At 41.8% G+C, this 14,001-nt stretch overlaps 1 protein-coding gene across 1 annotated transcript in view; it reads right to left on the reverse strand.

Annotated features, from left to right (window-relative positions):
• Nucleotides 1-14,001, reverse strand: part of LOC311246865 (protein mono-ADP-ribosyltransferase PARP6) — a 90,107-nt gene that overhangs the window by 15,685 nt on the left and 60,421 nt on the right. The window contains exons 12-16 of the mRNA XM_084337107.1: nucleotides 13,840-13,965; nucleotides 10,772-10,837; nucleotides 9,586-9,653; nucleotides 2,832-2,880; nucleotides 2,547-2,659 (exon numbers count right to left, since the gene is read on the reverse strand). Coding sequence (XP_084193233.1) covers nucleotides 2,547-2,659; nucleotides 2,832-2,880; nucleotides 9,586-9,653; nucleotides 10,772-10,837; nucleotides 13,840-13,965 — 422 coding nt within the window. The remainder of the gene's footprint in view (nucleotides 1-2,546; nucleotides 2,660-2,831; nucleotides 2,881-9,585; nucleotides 9,654-10,771; nucleotides 10,838-13,839; nucleotides 13,966-14,001) is intronic.

The raw sequence follows: 14,001 nt of genomic DNA on the forward strand, positions 1-14,001 counted from the left end.
ACTTGAAAAGCTTAACCAGACCTAGTGCTCCATCCATACTGTCCAGTATTGTGTCCAAACACAACATGACACACACTCTCTAAATCAAAATGAGACAGGCATCTACAGTATTTTACGCAATTTATCTGAGGATATTTGGGCATGGCTATTTAAAAAAATCCCATCTACTAAACTTGGCATATTTACAATTCCCAAAACAGAATCTTAGTAGCAAGAGGTAGGGGTGGGCGGTAATGGCCTAAAATGTATATCACTGTATATTTATACATTTGGATGGTAACTGGTGTAATACAAATCTGTGACGGCAGCCTCTCAGCCCACCATAACCAGGTACTGTATAGACTATATAGAGACATGTTCTAATGTCTGGTTGAGAGAGGGTTTGTGCTGCATGGCATGTTTATAATTTGTACGGGATAGCAGTATGGTACTGTATGTTAAATGTTATACTGTATGTTCAGTGATCTGTTTTGAGTCCACGTCTTGGTACACTGGTACCATGTAAAGTAAAGGTATCAGATATCAGTCAAATAACCATGGCCAAAATAGGGTATCAATATCAGAGAATTTCCCCAATACTAAAATCCAATACCAAAAAGAACACGTAACATGCTAGAAATCAAAGTAAAGTGACTTGATTTGCTGTTTTTTTTTTAAAACACATATAAGCATGTTAGATATCTCTAATGGAGAAAATAAATATAGGGTTGCACGATACACCGATACTAGAAAAGTATTGCGATACCCAGCTGGTAAAAACATTCAATACTCATTGATACATTTTATTAGTAGAGATACTTTTAAAATAATAATAAGAGAAAGAGCATGCTTATACAACGTTTCTGAATGGACGTTTGGATTAAACCAAGTTGTATGCAGTGATGAACGGTCTTTCCCAGCGGAACACAAGTTACTTAACGTTACATGGGTCGCGCTACGCACACTTAGCATGCTAACGTTAGATAGCAGTGGTGATAAGGAGTCGTCTGCCAACAAAGATGTTGTTTCAACAAATGTATTCACAAAATGGATTATTATTCAAATGTTATTGAAGACTCCTGTGACCAGTAAATACTATGTCTACGTCTAACTTTTCCTACGCATTTTGTGATTGCAGCATTTGCTATGCTACAGTATGTGCTCAAATATATCGTGATTCTGCCTAAAGCCAAGACTCGATGATGCAAGCGCTTCACTCACATTAAGTGACTAAAATAGCGAACTAAGCGTTTTTTTAGGAGCACATGATGACCTAAACTAATGTTAGCTGCTAATGTCAACCAAGCTGGTCCCAAAACAGTTACAACAGTGAGGAATGGGAGGGGATATCTCCCCCTTTTATTTCTCATGCCAATGGGCTTTTGGTGGTAGTCGATGCCGGTGTATACCCAGAGGGGTGAGCTGTGTATGTACTTTGGTCTCTCTCTCTCTCTCTCTCTCTCTCTCTCTCTCTCTCTCTCTCTCTCTCTCTCTCTCTCTCTCTCTCTCTCTCTCCCCCCCCCCCCTCTATCTCTCTCTCTCTCTCAGCCATTCTCCCTCTCCCTTGTCTTTGCTATAGGCTACTCTTTTTTACATGAATTAGGCTAACAATCCTGATTCCTGCCGGCACCTATTTTATTCAAAAGGAAGATATTGATTTACATTATATATATCTTATTTCTTTTATATAATCCTATCTCCTGTGCTCGCACAAGCACTAACATAGTAATACACATAATAACAAATGGACATTAGCTATAGTATATAGCTCAGCAGCTGTAACAGAATAATTTGTATTTAATTTACAATATTTTTTATTATTTACATTTCAACAGTGTCATAGAATAATATATTACATAACTTTTCCTGATTTTTTGGGTTTTTGCCGTGGTATCGTTTTAGAATCGGTATCCAATCCATCACTTATACACTAGTGTTGTCGGTATTGTGATAAGTGCATGCAGTGATGGATTGGAATGATACTTGGTAGCAGGCGATACTGAAAGTTTAGTGCTCAGAATCTACATCAGTAGTGAATAAGCGGTATCAGTGTAGGGGGGAGGTCAAACATTCTGCCTTAATGTAATCACAATGGGAGCGCCACCCACTGCTATTCAGAACACAGTTTCAGCCCAAAAAATTTCAGACACTCCCCTCACAAAAAGCCAAAGTCCCAAACCATACACTCAGATTATTCTCTCCGTTTGGGACTTTTGAGTTTTTAACCAAAAAGTGAGGGGTGCGCCATCAAGTATTTCGAATCGAGCGTGGCTGACGCTCCTTTCTTTAACTTAGAAACCAAGGACAATACCGGACCGACAGGTTGAAGGTGTTTTGAATATTTTGGTACTTTGTTTTTCTGATCCAGCATAAAACAAGTTTGTTTGAGACTTGTCTCAGCGATCTCACATGGTCAACAACAACACCTGAGAAAAAGTGCTGCCCACTCAGGACTCTGAGACAGGAAGTGTTCCGTGTTCTGATGCAGCTTTTAACACATTATCTTCCTTTATCACAGCATCTTGGAGTGGTCTGGAAAGGGGGGTGGAGGAGTTGAGTGGACTCACTGGAAGGCGAAGGTACTGCCGTACAGCTTCTTGGCGGTGCGGAAGCGAGCCTCCTTAGCCGGCGGGCTACTAAGGAGCAGGAACTGGTGGGAGGTGTGCATGAACTTTAGCTGCTATAAGAGGGTGATGTGAGAGAAATGGAGCAAGAAAGAGAGATAGAGAGAGAAAAAGAAAGAGAGAAAGAAAGATACAGAGAGAGAGCATGAATTATCAACCAGCACACACTGCAGCATTCAAGCGCTAAGTTGGTTGAGAAGTAAAAGAAGAGGCTGGGAAGATTCTTACCCGACTCAGAGGCAGCTTGACGATATGAGACCTGTTACTGGAAATTATCCTGCATAGAGGCAGAGAGACAGAGAAGAAAGGAGACATAGTGAGAAAACAAACACCAGAGGACACAGGAGCTTTGGGATCGTAGACACTATTTGGTAATCATTTACATTAACACATTGACCGCCAGCAGCAGGGGGCGCTGATCCCCCTTCAGCGCCAGGTCTTTATTCAATGGATAGTTTTAGAATGCCAAACTTGCGAGTCCTAAAACTATATTTTATATTATAGCTATGGATCTAATAACGCCGTCGACTGTCAGTGAGTTGCTTCTGGTCAACATGCAAAAAACAGATTGTTTTTTCATCCGTGATTATCTAATCATCCTGAAATCAATGCTAGATTATCATTATTATATCTCCTCGTGCATACATGAAATGGCCCTCGTAGGGGGCGGCTGAGTGGCGCAGTGGGCAAGGCGCTCGCCACTAACGCATGATATGCTGGTATCGAGCCCAGCTCTTGGCGTTGCTACCGGCTTAGCCGGCCGTCATACTAACACAATTGGCAGTGTTAGAGGGTGGGAAAGCCGGTGGGTGGGGATTGGACGTTGTGGACAGCGACTCCTACAGGTCGGTTGGGTGACGCCGGTACAGCGGAAACAGGAAGTATCGGGGGCAGCGTGAGCCTCCCACGCGTTACTCCTCGCCACTAAGAGTTTGAGCTGTTGCGGTGAAAAGATGCGACAGGCTGCCTCCTCGTTTACCGGAGGGGACACGTGATGCAAGGCTTATATCCTCACTACAGCCGACCAGTGGGAGGCATAGTCTAGCAGCGTTCAAGACAGGGGAGGGAAGAATTGGAAACACGAAATTGGGATGGGAGAAAAATAGAAAATGGGGAGAAAAAGTCGATAAAAAAAAGAAATGGCCCTCGTTACCATGTCTCTGATGTCATGCAAAAAAAACTATCCAATTATCTGATCGCCATTCCAGTTATCCACATCCTGTCCCCAACATTACCGAGCGTTACACATGAACGGGCGGGCAGGGTTAGTGTTCCATGCCATCGTTTTAAAGGCCTGCCTCGCCTGAGTATTTAAACCCCGCCCCCACGGCTCAGATCGGCTCAGAAAATACACCAGACCATTTCTAATGGAGTGCAATAGCTCCGCAAGGCAGTAGAGGGCGGTGTTGACCGTCTGCCAGCTCAGAAACAGGGTCTGCAGAGGCTGCAGCCATGAATTATGAATAGATATAGCGAATAAAAGAAATACCGTTAACTCGTTTTTGGCGATATTCGCATGGCTGGCAATAACGAGTTAACTCGTTTTTGGCAGTTAATGTGTTAAAGAGCCGTTTTAATAATATTCAACATGAATCTTATGTGTTACCAAAAGTGTTGGGCTAGTAACACGTTACTGCAATTGTATTACTTTCTCAGTAATTCCAAAATAGTCATTATATTACAGTTATTAATTCAAGTAACGCTGGAATGCAATGTGTTTTATTTGTCCTCCTATAATGTTAGATTACGTTTATATGCTGTCATCGGTAGATGACGTGTGCACACGGGCGAGCAGGTCAGAGCGAGGTCATGTCGGCTACTAGCCAAAAAGTAGCATGACACCACCCGTGAGTGGAGAAGGTCTGAAGAAGCTTGTTGCTGGGCACCCAACGCACACGAGCTACAGCACGAGAGATAAGCACAAACACACATTCTCACCACCATCGCAAAAGACAACATAGGGCCCCTGTCTCCCACAAGGCCACCAGCAACCATAGCAACTCATCTTAAATCAGCGCCAGACCCGAGGATAGTCGGGTTATCTCGCCGACCATTCAGCGCCAGACCCGAGTATAGTCGGGTTTTCATCGTTATTTCTTTTATTCGATATTTCCATTCATTACAGGCATACGGACTCGGGGTTAACATGGGGAATCATCCTGAGAATGCCAAAGTGTAATACCGGCCGCATCCTCCCAGGTGGCAGTATCGAGCACCCTTTGAAACATTATATCTTGGCCTGTGCAACGTTCAAATGTCTCCCGGCGCACTTTTCTTTGTCAGGCGAGTCGAGCGGGTATCCCGATCACATTGAGAAACGTCAAATGCCCCCGATGCATCTGTTGTGGTGGATTATGTTGGCGACACGATGGACACCAATATTTGGACTCGCGATCAGACAATTGGAATATTCTTTTTGGGGTACCTCCTAGTAAGTAGGATCTAATCAGTGGATTGCATATTTTCGTCAAGGAAGCAGAATAAGGCTAACCCTCTCTGCCTCTGCGACATTTCAATCGGGCTACCAACTTGAAGTCGTGGACATTTGGATTATCAAAGCTTTTGGGATTGCAATAAGTCACTCCACTCAAACTAATAGTTAGAATTCACTCTACTCAAAATCAAATTTAAATCGACGTGACTGGGGTAATGTTGCCAGTCAGTCAGCCAAAACAAATTCCTGGATGACTCCAAGGTCGAACTGAGAGCTGCTGGAGTCGAAGGCCCTCTTGGAGATAAGAGTGGCACGCGGCCCCCCCACCCCCCTCCCCCCCACCCCCCCTCCTACGTGTATGGCCCAGCGCCTCACGTTGGTGATGGCAGCTAACTCGTATGCGTGCTGGAGGGGGGAGCCAAGGCTGTCTCGTCAACCCCCACCCCCAAGCCCCCCCCCCCGGGTGCTCCGCGCCAAACATGGCAGCGGTAATACGCATACGTCTGTCTCAAAGAGTCCTGCATGTATAACAAATGCGCATGTTGGTGAATTTATGACTGTGTGCCATTATTACTATCAATGTAATAATTGTGGAATATTACTATAATGAGCTGTATGTGTATGAACCAAGCATCCTTTGTGAAGCACTTTGGTTGACAAGTGTCATGTTTAAATGTGCTATATAAATACATTTGATTGATTGATTGATTGAAGGTAAGGACAAAATTATATCAATCCTGCTTTGATCCAACCATGATTTCACCTCGATCGCAACGTGTGTGTGTGTAACGTTACTTCACAACGTATGCCGTTGGTGACAATCAAAGCATCAAAAAACGACCCCCCCACCCTTCATGCATTCATGATGAAACATAATACCTATTATACTGTATACATTTGATTTGGAAATAGTAGCGTGTCCAGGCGAGAAATGGCGACGCTTTTAGTGAAATTCACGCTTTGCTGCATATCGTCGTTTTCTGGGATTAGACAGGATCACTCTAAAACTATACTTATATTCACCAGTATAGTATTATACTATTATAGTATATGACTAGGCAATACAAATAAAAATGAAACATTTATCATAAATGTAGCCTATCTGCATCCGCTTGGCACTCGGCGCTCCATCTAATCAAGACGTCACCATCACTTTCGTACCAACCGTGCCCTTATTGGATTATTTATGTTGACGAAACTGATGAGTTATATTCATTAAAGAAAGTTGCTTTGATCAGATTAATCACTTTATTCAAATTGAGGATTTTGTTTGAGGATAATTTTTTTTAATAATAATAATATATAATATAAATATAATATATATATTTTTTGGATTACGTCATAAAATATGACGACAGACATTCGAAACTTCGTTCGAATACTTCAATAGAAGCTTCAAATGTAAAAAATTACATTCGGTACAGCCCTACAAATTTCCTACATTTCTCATGGCAGTTTACTACATTTAATGCAGGTCGATGTCAACCAACATGCCAAGCACCCTTTTGTGGGACACCGGTGCGCAACGACACTGTGGAGTCTGGTCCGCTCGCCCGACTCTGTGGAGATGTCACGCTAAGATGTGTACTGTACGTACTGTAGGGCAGCGCATGTATCTGTGATCTCGTAATAAAACAAGTCATTAGAATATTAATATAAGGGGCGGCTGGGTGGCGCAGCGGAGATTGCGCTCGTCACCAATGCGAGAGACTCCGGTCTCGAATCCGGGTGTCAGCATTGCCTCCGGCTTGGGCCAGCCGTCATACTAACTCGTTTGGCTGAGTTAGCGGGAGGGAAGTCGAAGGGGTGGTAATCTGGCGTTGTGGACAGCGACTCCTACAGGTCAGGTCAGGGCGCCTGCACAGCAAAAGACAGGAAGTGGTGAAGGCAGCGTGACCTCACACGCGTTACACCAATGAGAGTCCGCGCTGTCAGGTGAAAAGAGAGCCGCTGGCTGTCTCCGCATGTGTCAGAGGAAGCATGTGGTAGACCTCAGGGCTCCCTTGACCGACCAGTAGGGGGCACATGCGCACAACGACCAGGTAGGGGAGGGGGGAATTGGCATAACGACTAAATTGGGATGGGAGGAAAAAGCACAGAAAATCAGGCGGAGAAAAAGAGGATTAAAATTAATTACGCACGTAGACTATACAGTATGCGCCCGCGTGTGTGTGTGTGTGCTGACGCTACTAAATAATATAACTTTCCTCCTTTCCACTCCCAGCACTGCAGGTGGTCTAATCTCTTCGCTCTCATTGGGATTTCATTTGCACACGGCTCTGTTGGCTGGCTTTATAAGGAGCTGCCGGAGGCGTGTCTGTATGCAAATGAAGTAAACGGGAATGTGCGTTCAAGTTTGTCAATGAGTGACGTATCTCATTGTGGCCATCGCAGCTGTGATCATTCTGGCCACTTAAGACAGCCTCTCCACGTCTTGGTGAATGCGGGTGTAATTATCGACGAGTTTCTCTTATGACCTTCCAAAGTGGTTGTTGTAAGAGAAATTTTATGGCAATGTTGGTGAATGAGACCCAATGTCAAGCTGCCAACAGAGAAAGACTTCCATTGGGTTAGAATAGAATAGAATAGAATAGAATAGAATAGAATAGAATAGAATAGAATAGAATAGAAATACTTTATTCATCCCGAGGGAAATTTGGCACTACAAATCACTCACAGTAAACAGTAAACATTTAGGTAGACAAAAACAAAGTCACGAATAAGAATACAAAATAAGCCTAAGAATAAATATGGTCCGGGATATACATTTCCTATGTTATGTATGTTATGTGTTGTTCCTGACTGGCTTCCTCAAGAGACAATATGCGGTGATGGAAGCTAATTTAAAGGCCATACTTGTGTCATAATGATAAGGATAAGCGCTCAATGATGAAACTCAATCCCCTTGCCAAACATCTATATCATAGTGGTCAAATAAAATCAGGGAAATTGTTTTAACCCCGTAGCGGACTCCATTCTGCCCTGGGGCTGAAGAAGCCTTTGTACAACTTACTACAGTTTTCACTTTCTTCCACCTTGGTGGCCTAATATCCATCGTACTGTATACTCTATCTCTCCCAACTGTATCTTTGGAGGAAGGCTGATTTCTCTATTCTTTCCTGTATCTGAGTCTTTTTTTATGTTCCTCTACCTCTTGCTTTGAAGCTTTGAGTTTCCCTCTCTTTCTTTGGCTGAACATTCCTTTAACTTATATGGATCCCTATGAAATGCTTCTCTTTCTCCTAAGTTGTTCTGTCCTCCTGAGTACTACTAACCAATTTCTAAGCTCTTCCTGCAAAACATTAATTCCGTCTTTCTCAACTACTGACGCCTTTCTCCACTGCTTTCTTGGCTGTCTCCTCTCCTTCACAAATTAATTTCTGCCAATCTCTCCACCTTTTCTCTCAATGATTGCAAATCTTTCAGCACCATTTTCATAAATAATGTCTCCCATCGTCTCTAATTCATTTACCACGGTTTCTTTAAGTTCACCAATTTGCCTAAAAGTACATAACCAAGTAAATGGAAGATTGCTCCACTTCTACAAGGTCCATTTGCATGTTATTGGTATCTAGGGACATCTATGGACCAGAAATATTGTGTCTGTTACTATACTTGAGTCAATTGTAATGAACCAAAGGAGAATCAAAATTATTATTATTATATATTTTTTTTCATCTTTGACAGTGAATAACAAAGCTCATTCAGCTCAGATTGAGATCAAGTGTACAAAAAATATAAGCAAATTAATAAAGGGCAGATGATTTACAGGGTTTTTTGTAGATACAGTACTGAATTTTGCAATCTGGACACATGCCATTTGAAATATGAATATAGAATATCAGGCCTATAAATTACCTTATTATGGCCAAGTCATACATCTATGGATCGGGCGAAACCTTAAATCTGGATTTAGTACCACCAGGCGCCTGTTACAGGGCAGTAAAGACCATGAATAAAATCTACTGTAAGTACAGTTACTTTTGTATAATGTCCATAGCTCCGCCATTTTTCACCAGATATCCAGATTGCGACAAATTTTTTTTGTAGATGTTCATAGAATGGTAAAGAAACAATATGCATTGTATTTTATGGCAGTAACTTTCAGGTTTGTTCGACCCGTGAGATATAATCATGAAAATAACGTCAATATTTTTAGATACCAATTTACTCTCTGTGCGTTCAGTAGAAAGCTATCTGGCTGCAAACCATCCTAGATTAGCATAGATTAATGAAAGTGGATACGGACCAGCTAGCCTGGCTATTGGCCAAAAACACCTCTTGCAGAGTTTTAAGCTATTTGTGCTAAGCTAGGTTAGTTTACAGCCGGATAGCTGTAACACACAGAGAGGAGATTGGTATCTATCTTCTTGTCTGACTCTGGAGAAGACGGAAAGTGCATTTCCCATAATGTTTGCATGTTCCTTTAAAATACATAAGGTAGGGTTACAGTACACCCACCTCTCTCAGCAGCAAATTTTTTGTGTGTGTCATGAACCTGTTACTTCACACATTAATAGATGAGTCATGGATGTGTTATGAACTCACCACTGTAGCAGAGGATGGGCCAGGGGGTCCAGCTTGTCCATCTGTTTCTTGATCTCCAGATATGAGCCCTGATGAAAAGATATACAAAACACATGTGGATCAAACCATTCACAGATTTGCTACTTGTCCAAATATGATTCTCGTTTGAACAGGAGGTGTTTTATTAGCAGTATACGAAATAAAATGCATGCCACCTAGAAAACTGAAAAAAGGAGCACAAATACAACTTGCCATTAAAACATTTTTTATTTTTATTTATTAATATAAACTTTTTTTTACAGAGATTGCTCTCAAATGTTGTGATTCTCCACAAACTGAACTGAAACCAGTACTTTGGTTTCCGTAGAATGCAATCACCCTATCCTCCACCCTTTTAAATCCCACACACTGAACAGTTGGTCTTTTTTCCAGCACTGAACTCTTAATTTACATATATTTTAATAATTTACAATATTGAAATTGCTTGTGTCTGTGTGTGTCTGTAACTGTGATACCCTTGTTTACTTCTTATTCGATTTGGCTCAATCTTAGTCAACCTGTACTAATGATTTTTCTCTTTTTTATTTATTTATTTTTAAACCAGTCAAAGATTGAGGTCACCATTTTAGCCATGGGTTTCTATAGTACTAATGGCCAAGAGGGTGACCAACACGATTTCCCACTGAGGGATGCAAGCAAGGTTGACGTGAGGTCTATTCAGTGACATTATAGCGAGTTCTCCGACTCCTTAGTATTCTCCTCAATAATCATGACTTAGAGGGCAGGGTTACAGGTCAACATGTGCTGCAGCGTGGGTGTAGAATTTCTGGTGCTGGACCTTATCATACTCACTCTGGTGATTGGCTTACGCTTAAGGTCCCCAGAGTTTGCACTGTATTAGGAAAATCTGCGTTTAGCTTCTGTGCCCCCGACATGTGTAATGTTCTGCAAAGCACTTTAAAACTCAATACTTAAGTATCCATTGGTCAGCCAACCATTTCACCACAGTATGCTGTTGTTTTTCATTCGTTTAAATGTTGAATTGATAGATTTTCTGTTTTTACACTGTTTTTGTATTTTGTGCTGTATTTCTCAACATCATTTTAAATGAGAGCTTGCTCTCGATGATCTTTCAAGATTAAATAAAGATTGAAATGTACTTTCAACCATACTTGATGGGTCAACCCTTCCCTCCTGCCGTCTGTACCTGGGTCATCTCTCTGATAGACATGACACTGTCCAGCGCTTTCTGCAATCTCTCATAATTCTTCTTCTGTCACCAGGGAGTCAGGCGGTGCCACAGCCAGATCAGGGTCAGGGTGGGGGGAGACAAGAAGAGAGAAAACACTTATACCTCCAACTACCAATATCCAAAGATACCTACATAACCAACAACCAAAGACATAATTTTTTCCTCGTAACTTACTACTAACTATGTAAAATGTAAAAAGTGATGTAACAGTTGATAACATCTTATAATGGCTTTTCTCAAATAAAAGTTTTTGTTAATTAACACATTCCTGGCCAACCACGTATATATACGTTATTGGGAGCCAGTGGTTGACGGCCAAAAACGTATATACAGTATACGCTTTTGACTAGTTTTTTCTTTTATTCGATTTTAATACCCTATTCAATGTCAGGGAGCTGTATTTTGCCTGGAAAAGGCATATTGGGACTCCGAAGGTGCAGTACCGGCCAGATCCTGCTAGTGGCGCTGTATCGAGAATGCAGTAACCCCTGGGCCCCGTTCCATGTACCGGGATAACCGAGTTAGCCGGATAACTTTATCAGGCTAACTGTGTTAGCCTGACTTTCCGATTTCATGTACCTGGATTTCCCAAATCACCATGACAACATATCCAAAAGTTTGAGCCTGCTCGAAAGCAGAGTTCAAGTTCAAGTTAGCCTGAACTATCGCCACGCCCCCGCAAAGAAGTGACAGCCCGTTTCCTGAAACTATTCCCACAGTCTACGATCTGCATTATACCATTCTGAATTACGTTTTTGTGCTCCATTCTTCCAGAGGGGGCTTTTGAAATGTAAAATAGACCCAAAATGCTGATATTAAATTCACTTTGTCCTAAATAATGCACGTTATATATACCGTGGCGACGGTGGCGCTCGCTCGTGCGATGTACACATGATGTGGTTATTTTAATTGTAACTGGGATTAAGATGTCTGATGAGATGCGCTGTTTGACGGATTTGAGAAATTGAATGAGCCGTTGACGTCACATTAATGAATGAGGATAAGAGATAAACTTCATTCAAAACAACGGATATTCTAAACACGGGTCTCTCGTTCATTAATGTATAAACAATGAATTTATCCCATCTGGCCCAGTGGCCCAGCGGTAGTGCTCATCCCTGCCAGTTCAGCGACCGGGGTTCAAATCCCCGTGTTTCCAATATGATTTTTTTGAATATAATATTAATGATTATACGCCAAAGTAGCCTGGTTTTAAGTTAAAATATTATAAATCTACATGCATTGAGGATGTCATTCTTTATATAGCTCTCAACGTGCACCAAATTGAATTATTCCTATATTGCAAAAAGAAGGAAAAGACTAGGGCCTTGAACCCCGGTCGTCCGTGTGAAAGTCAAAAGAAGAACCCGTTACACCACAGAGAAGATAAGTAAAAGATTGACTATACATCAATCAATGGGTAAGAGAGCCGTATCGTAATTCTGTATAACAGTTAACTAATAATTTTCGCTAGCAAGATCTCATTTGATTATTCAATCCAGCAGGCAAGTTTAAAGAAATATAATCTGATTGATTGAGGTAATGAGGGACTTAGAATTAGCCTATAGATAACGCATTTAACTTGTCGGCGAGGCGATTGAGCCTATTGCAATCTGTCAATAAAGTCTTAAATCAATTAATCAATCAATGCCGTTGAGAATCAGGGTCTCTGCCATCGATACGTGCTGGCTTTCCACCTAAAACGGAGCGCGCATCTAGCCTGACTTGAGCCTGACTCTCAAGTCTGGCTTGAGTTAAACGAGACTGAATCCTCCTTTGTGAAACAGGAAAATCCCGGCTTTGAACATCGGGTTAACTGAAGCTGGATAATGGACATGTTGATCGACTTAGTTGAACCACGTACATGGAACGGGGCCCTGTTCCAGACCGGGTGCCACACTGAAAACGCTCCGGGCGGACTTTTCTACCAACGTGCACCTAGGGCTTCACACCCGATCGCATTGAATCGTTTTCGGGACCCCCGATTCATTATGCGGTGGTGGGTTATGTCGTGGGCCAAATGGACATATGATCTACCAGATGACAATCAAATAATTGGAATATTCTTTTTGGAATCCCACGAGCCACAGGTAAGGACAATTTAACATACATTTCAGCTTGATCGTGCAAGGATTTCATAGCCATCCCCCTGGTCAGCGTATGTTGTGGTAATAACGAATGCCGTTATTGGCAATCAAGGTAATCAGAAACGACATTTACATTTTTTATTGTAGCGTGTGTAGGGACAAAACGCCAATGGATTTAGTATATTACACGTTGCGGCTTATAAATAGCCTCACAGGAATTAGCCCCGATCATTCCGAAATAACACTCATATTCACCACGGTATAAAACGGGAACGTATGGATGGAAATGTTTTAATTTTTTTGCATCTTGAACGGAAGGTTCTTACTGTCAAATGACCATGATTTTGTATCCATAGCTATAATATTAAATATAGATTTAGCTCTACAAACAACGTGATGCACAGTGAAAGTGTGTAATGGAAAGCTGGCGTTCCAGCCACATTCCAGCCACATTCCAATGGCCGTGAATGTGTTAAAGTAGAGAAATAGTAAAGGAACGCCTGGAAGGAAAATGTATTCTCTTTTCCAATCGTATGTCAAATAAAAAATATGTAGTCGCAATATTTTGTGTGCCGATATTATTGATATAGTATAATATATATTATAAATATAATATATAAAAAAAAAATATGGAACAACTGGAATGAGGTGAACAGACTGAAAACATTATCGAATTAGATACAAATGATGATGTATATATATTTGTATTGCAGATGTTAACAATGTTTTCCATTGGGGAAAGAATTAGCAGTTGAAAAAAGGAAATAAAACGTATGGTGATAATATTGCATCGTGGGGCCTCTGGTGATTCCCAACCCTATTGGTCACTGTGACTGTAAACAAAGGTTTACGAAACAAAATGTTGATAGACTAAACTACTGGATCTAATGATGACTCAACGATGAGAGGGCCACTTCCTGCAGGGAGGACTGTCACCTTTGGGTTGAAGGCCAGAGTCTTGGGGTCGTTGGGGTCGACCACTGAAGGGTAGGGCTCGAAGATGATGCTTTTGCGGGGAGACTCAAGAGCGGCTCGGCACATGGCCACCAGCAGGTCCACGACCTGGGAGGGACAGAGAAGACTGTGAGAGAGAAGACC

Source organism: Notolepis coatsorum (assembly GCF_963971535.1).
Source record: "Notolepis coatsorum genome assembly, chromosome: 20".
Lineage (NCBI taxonomy): Eukaryota > Metazoa > Chordata > Actinopteri > Aulopiformes > Paralepididae > Notolepis > Notolepis coatsorum.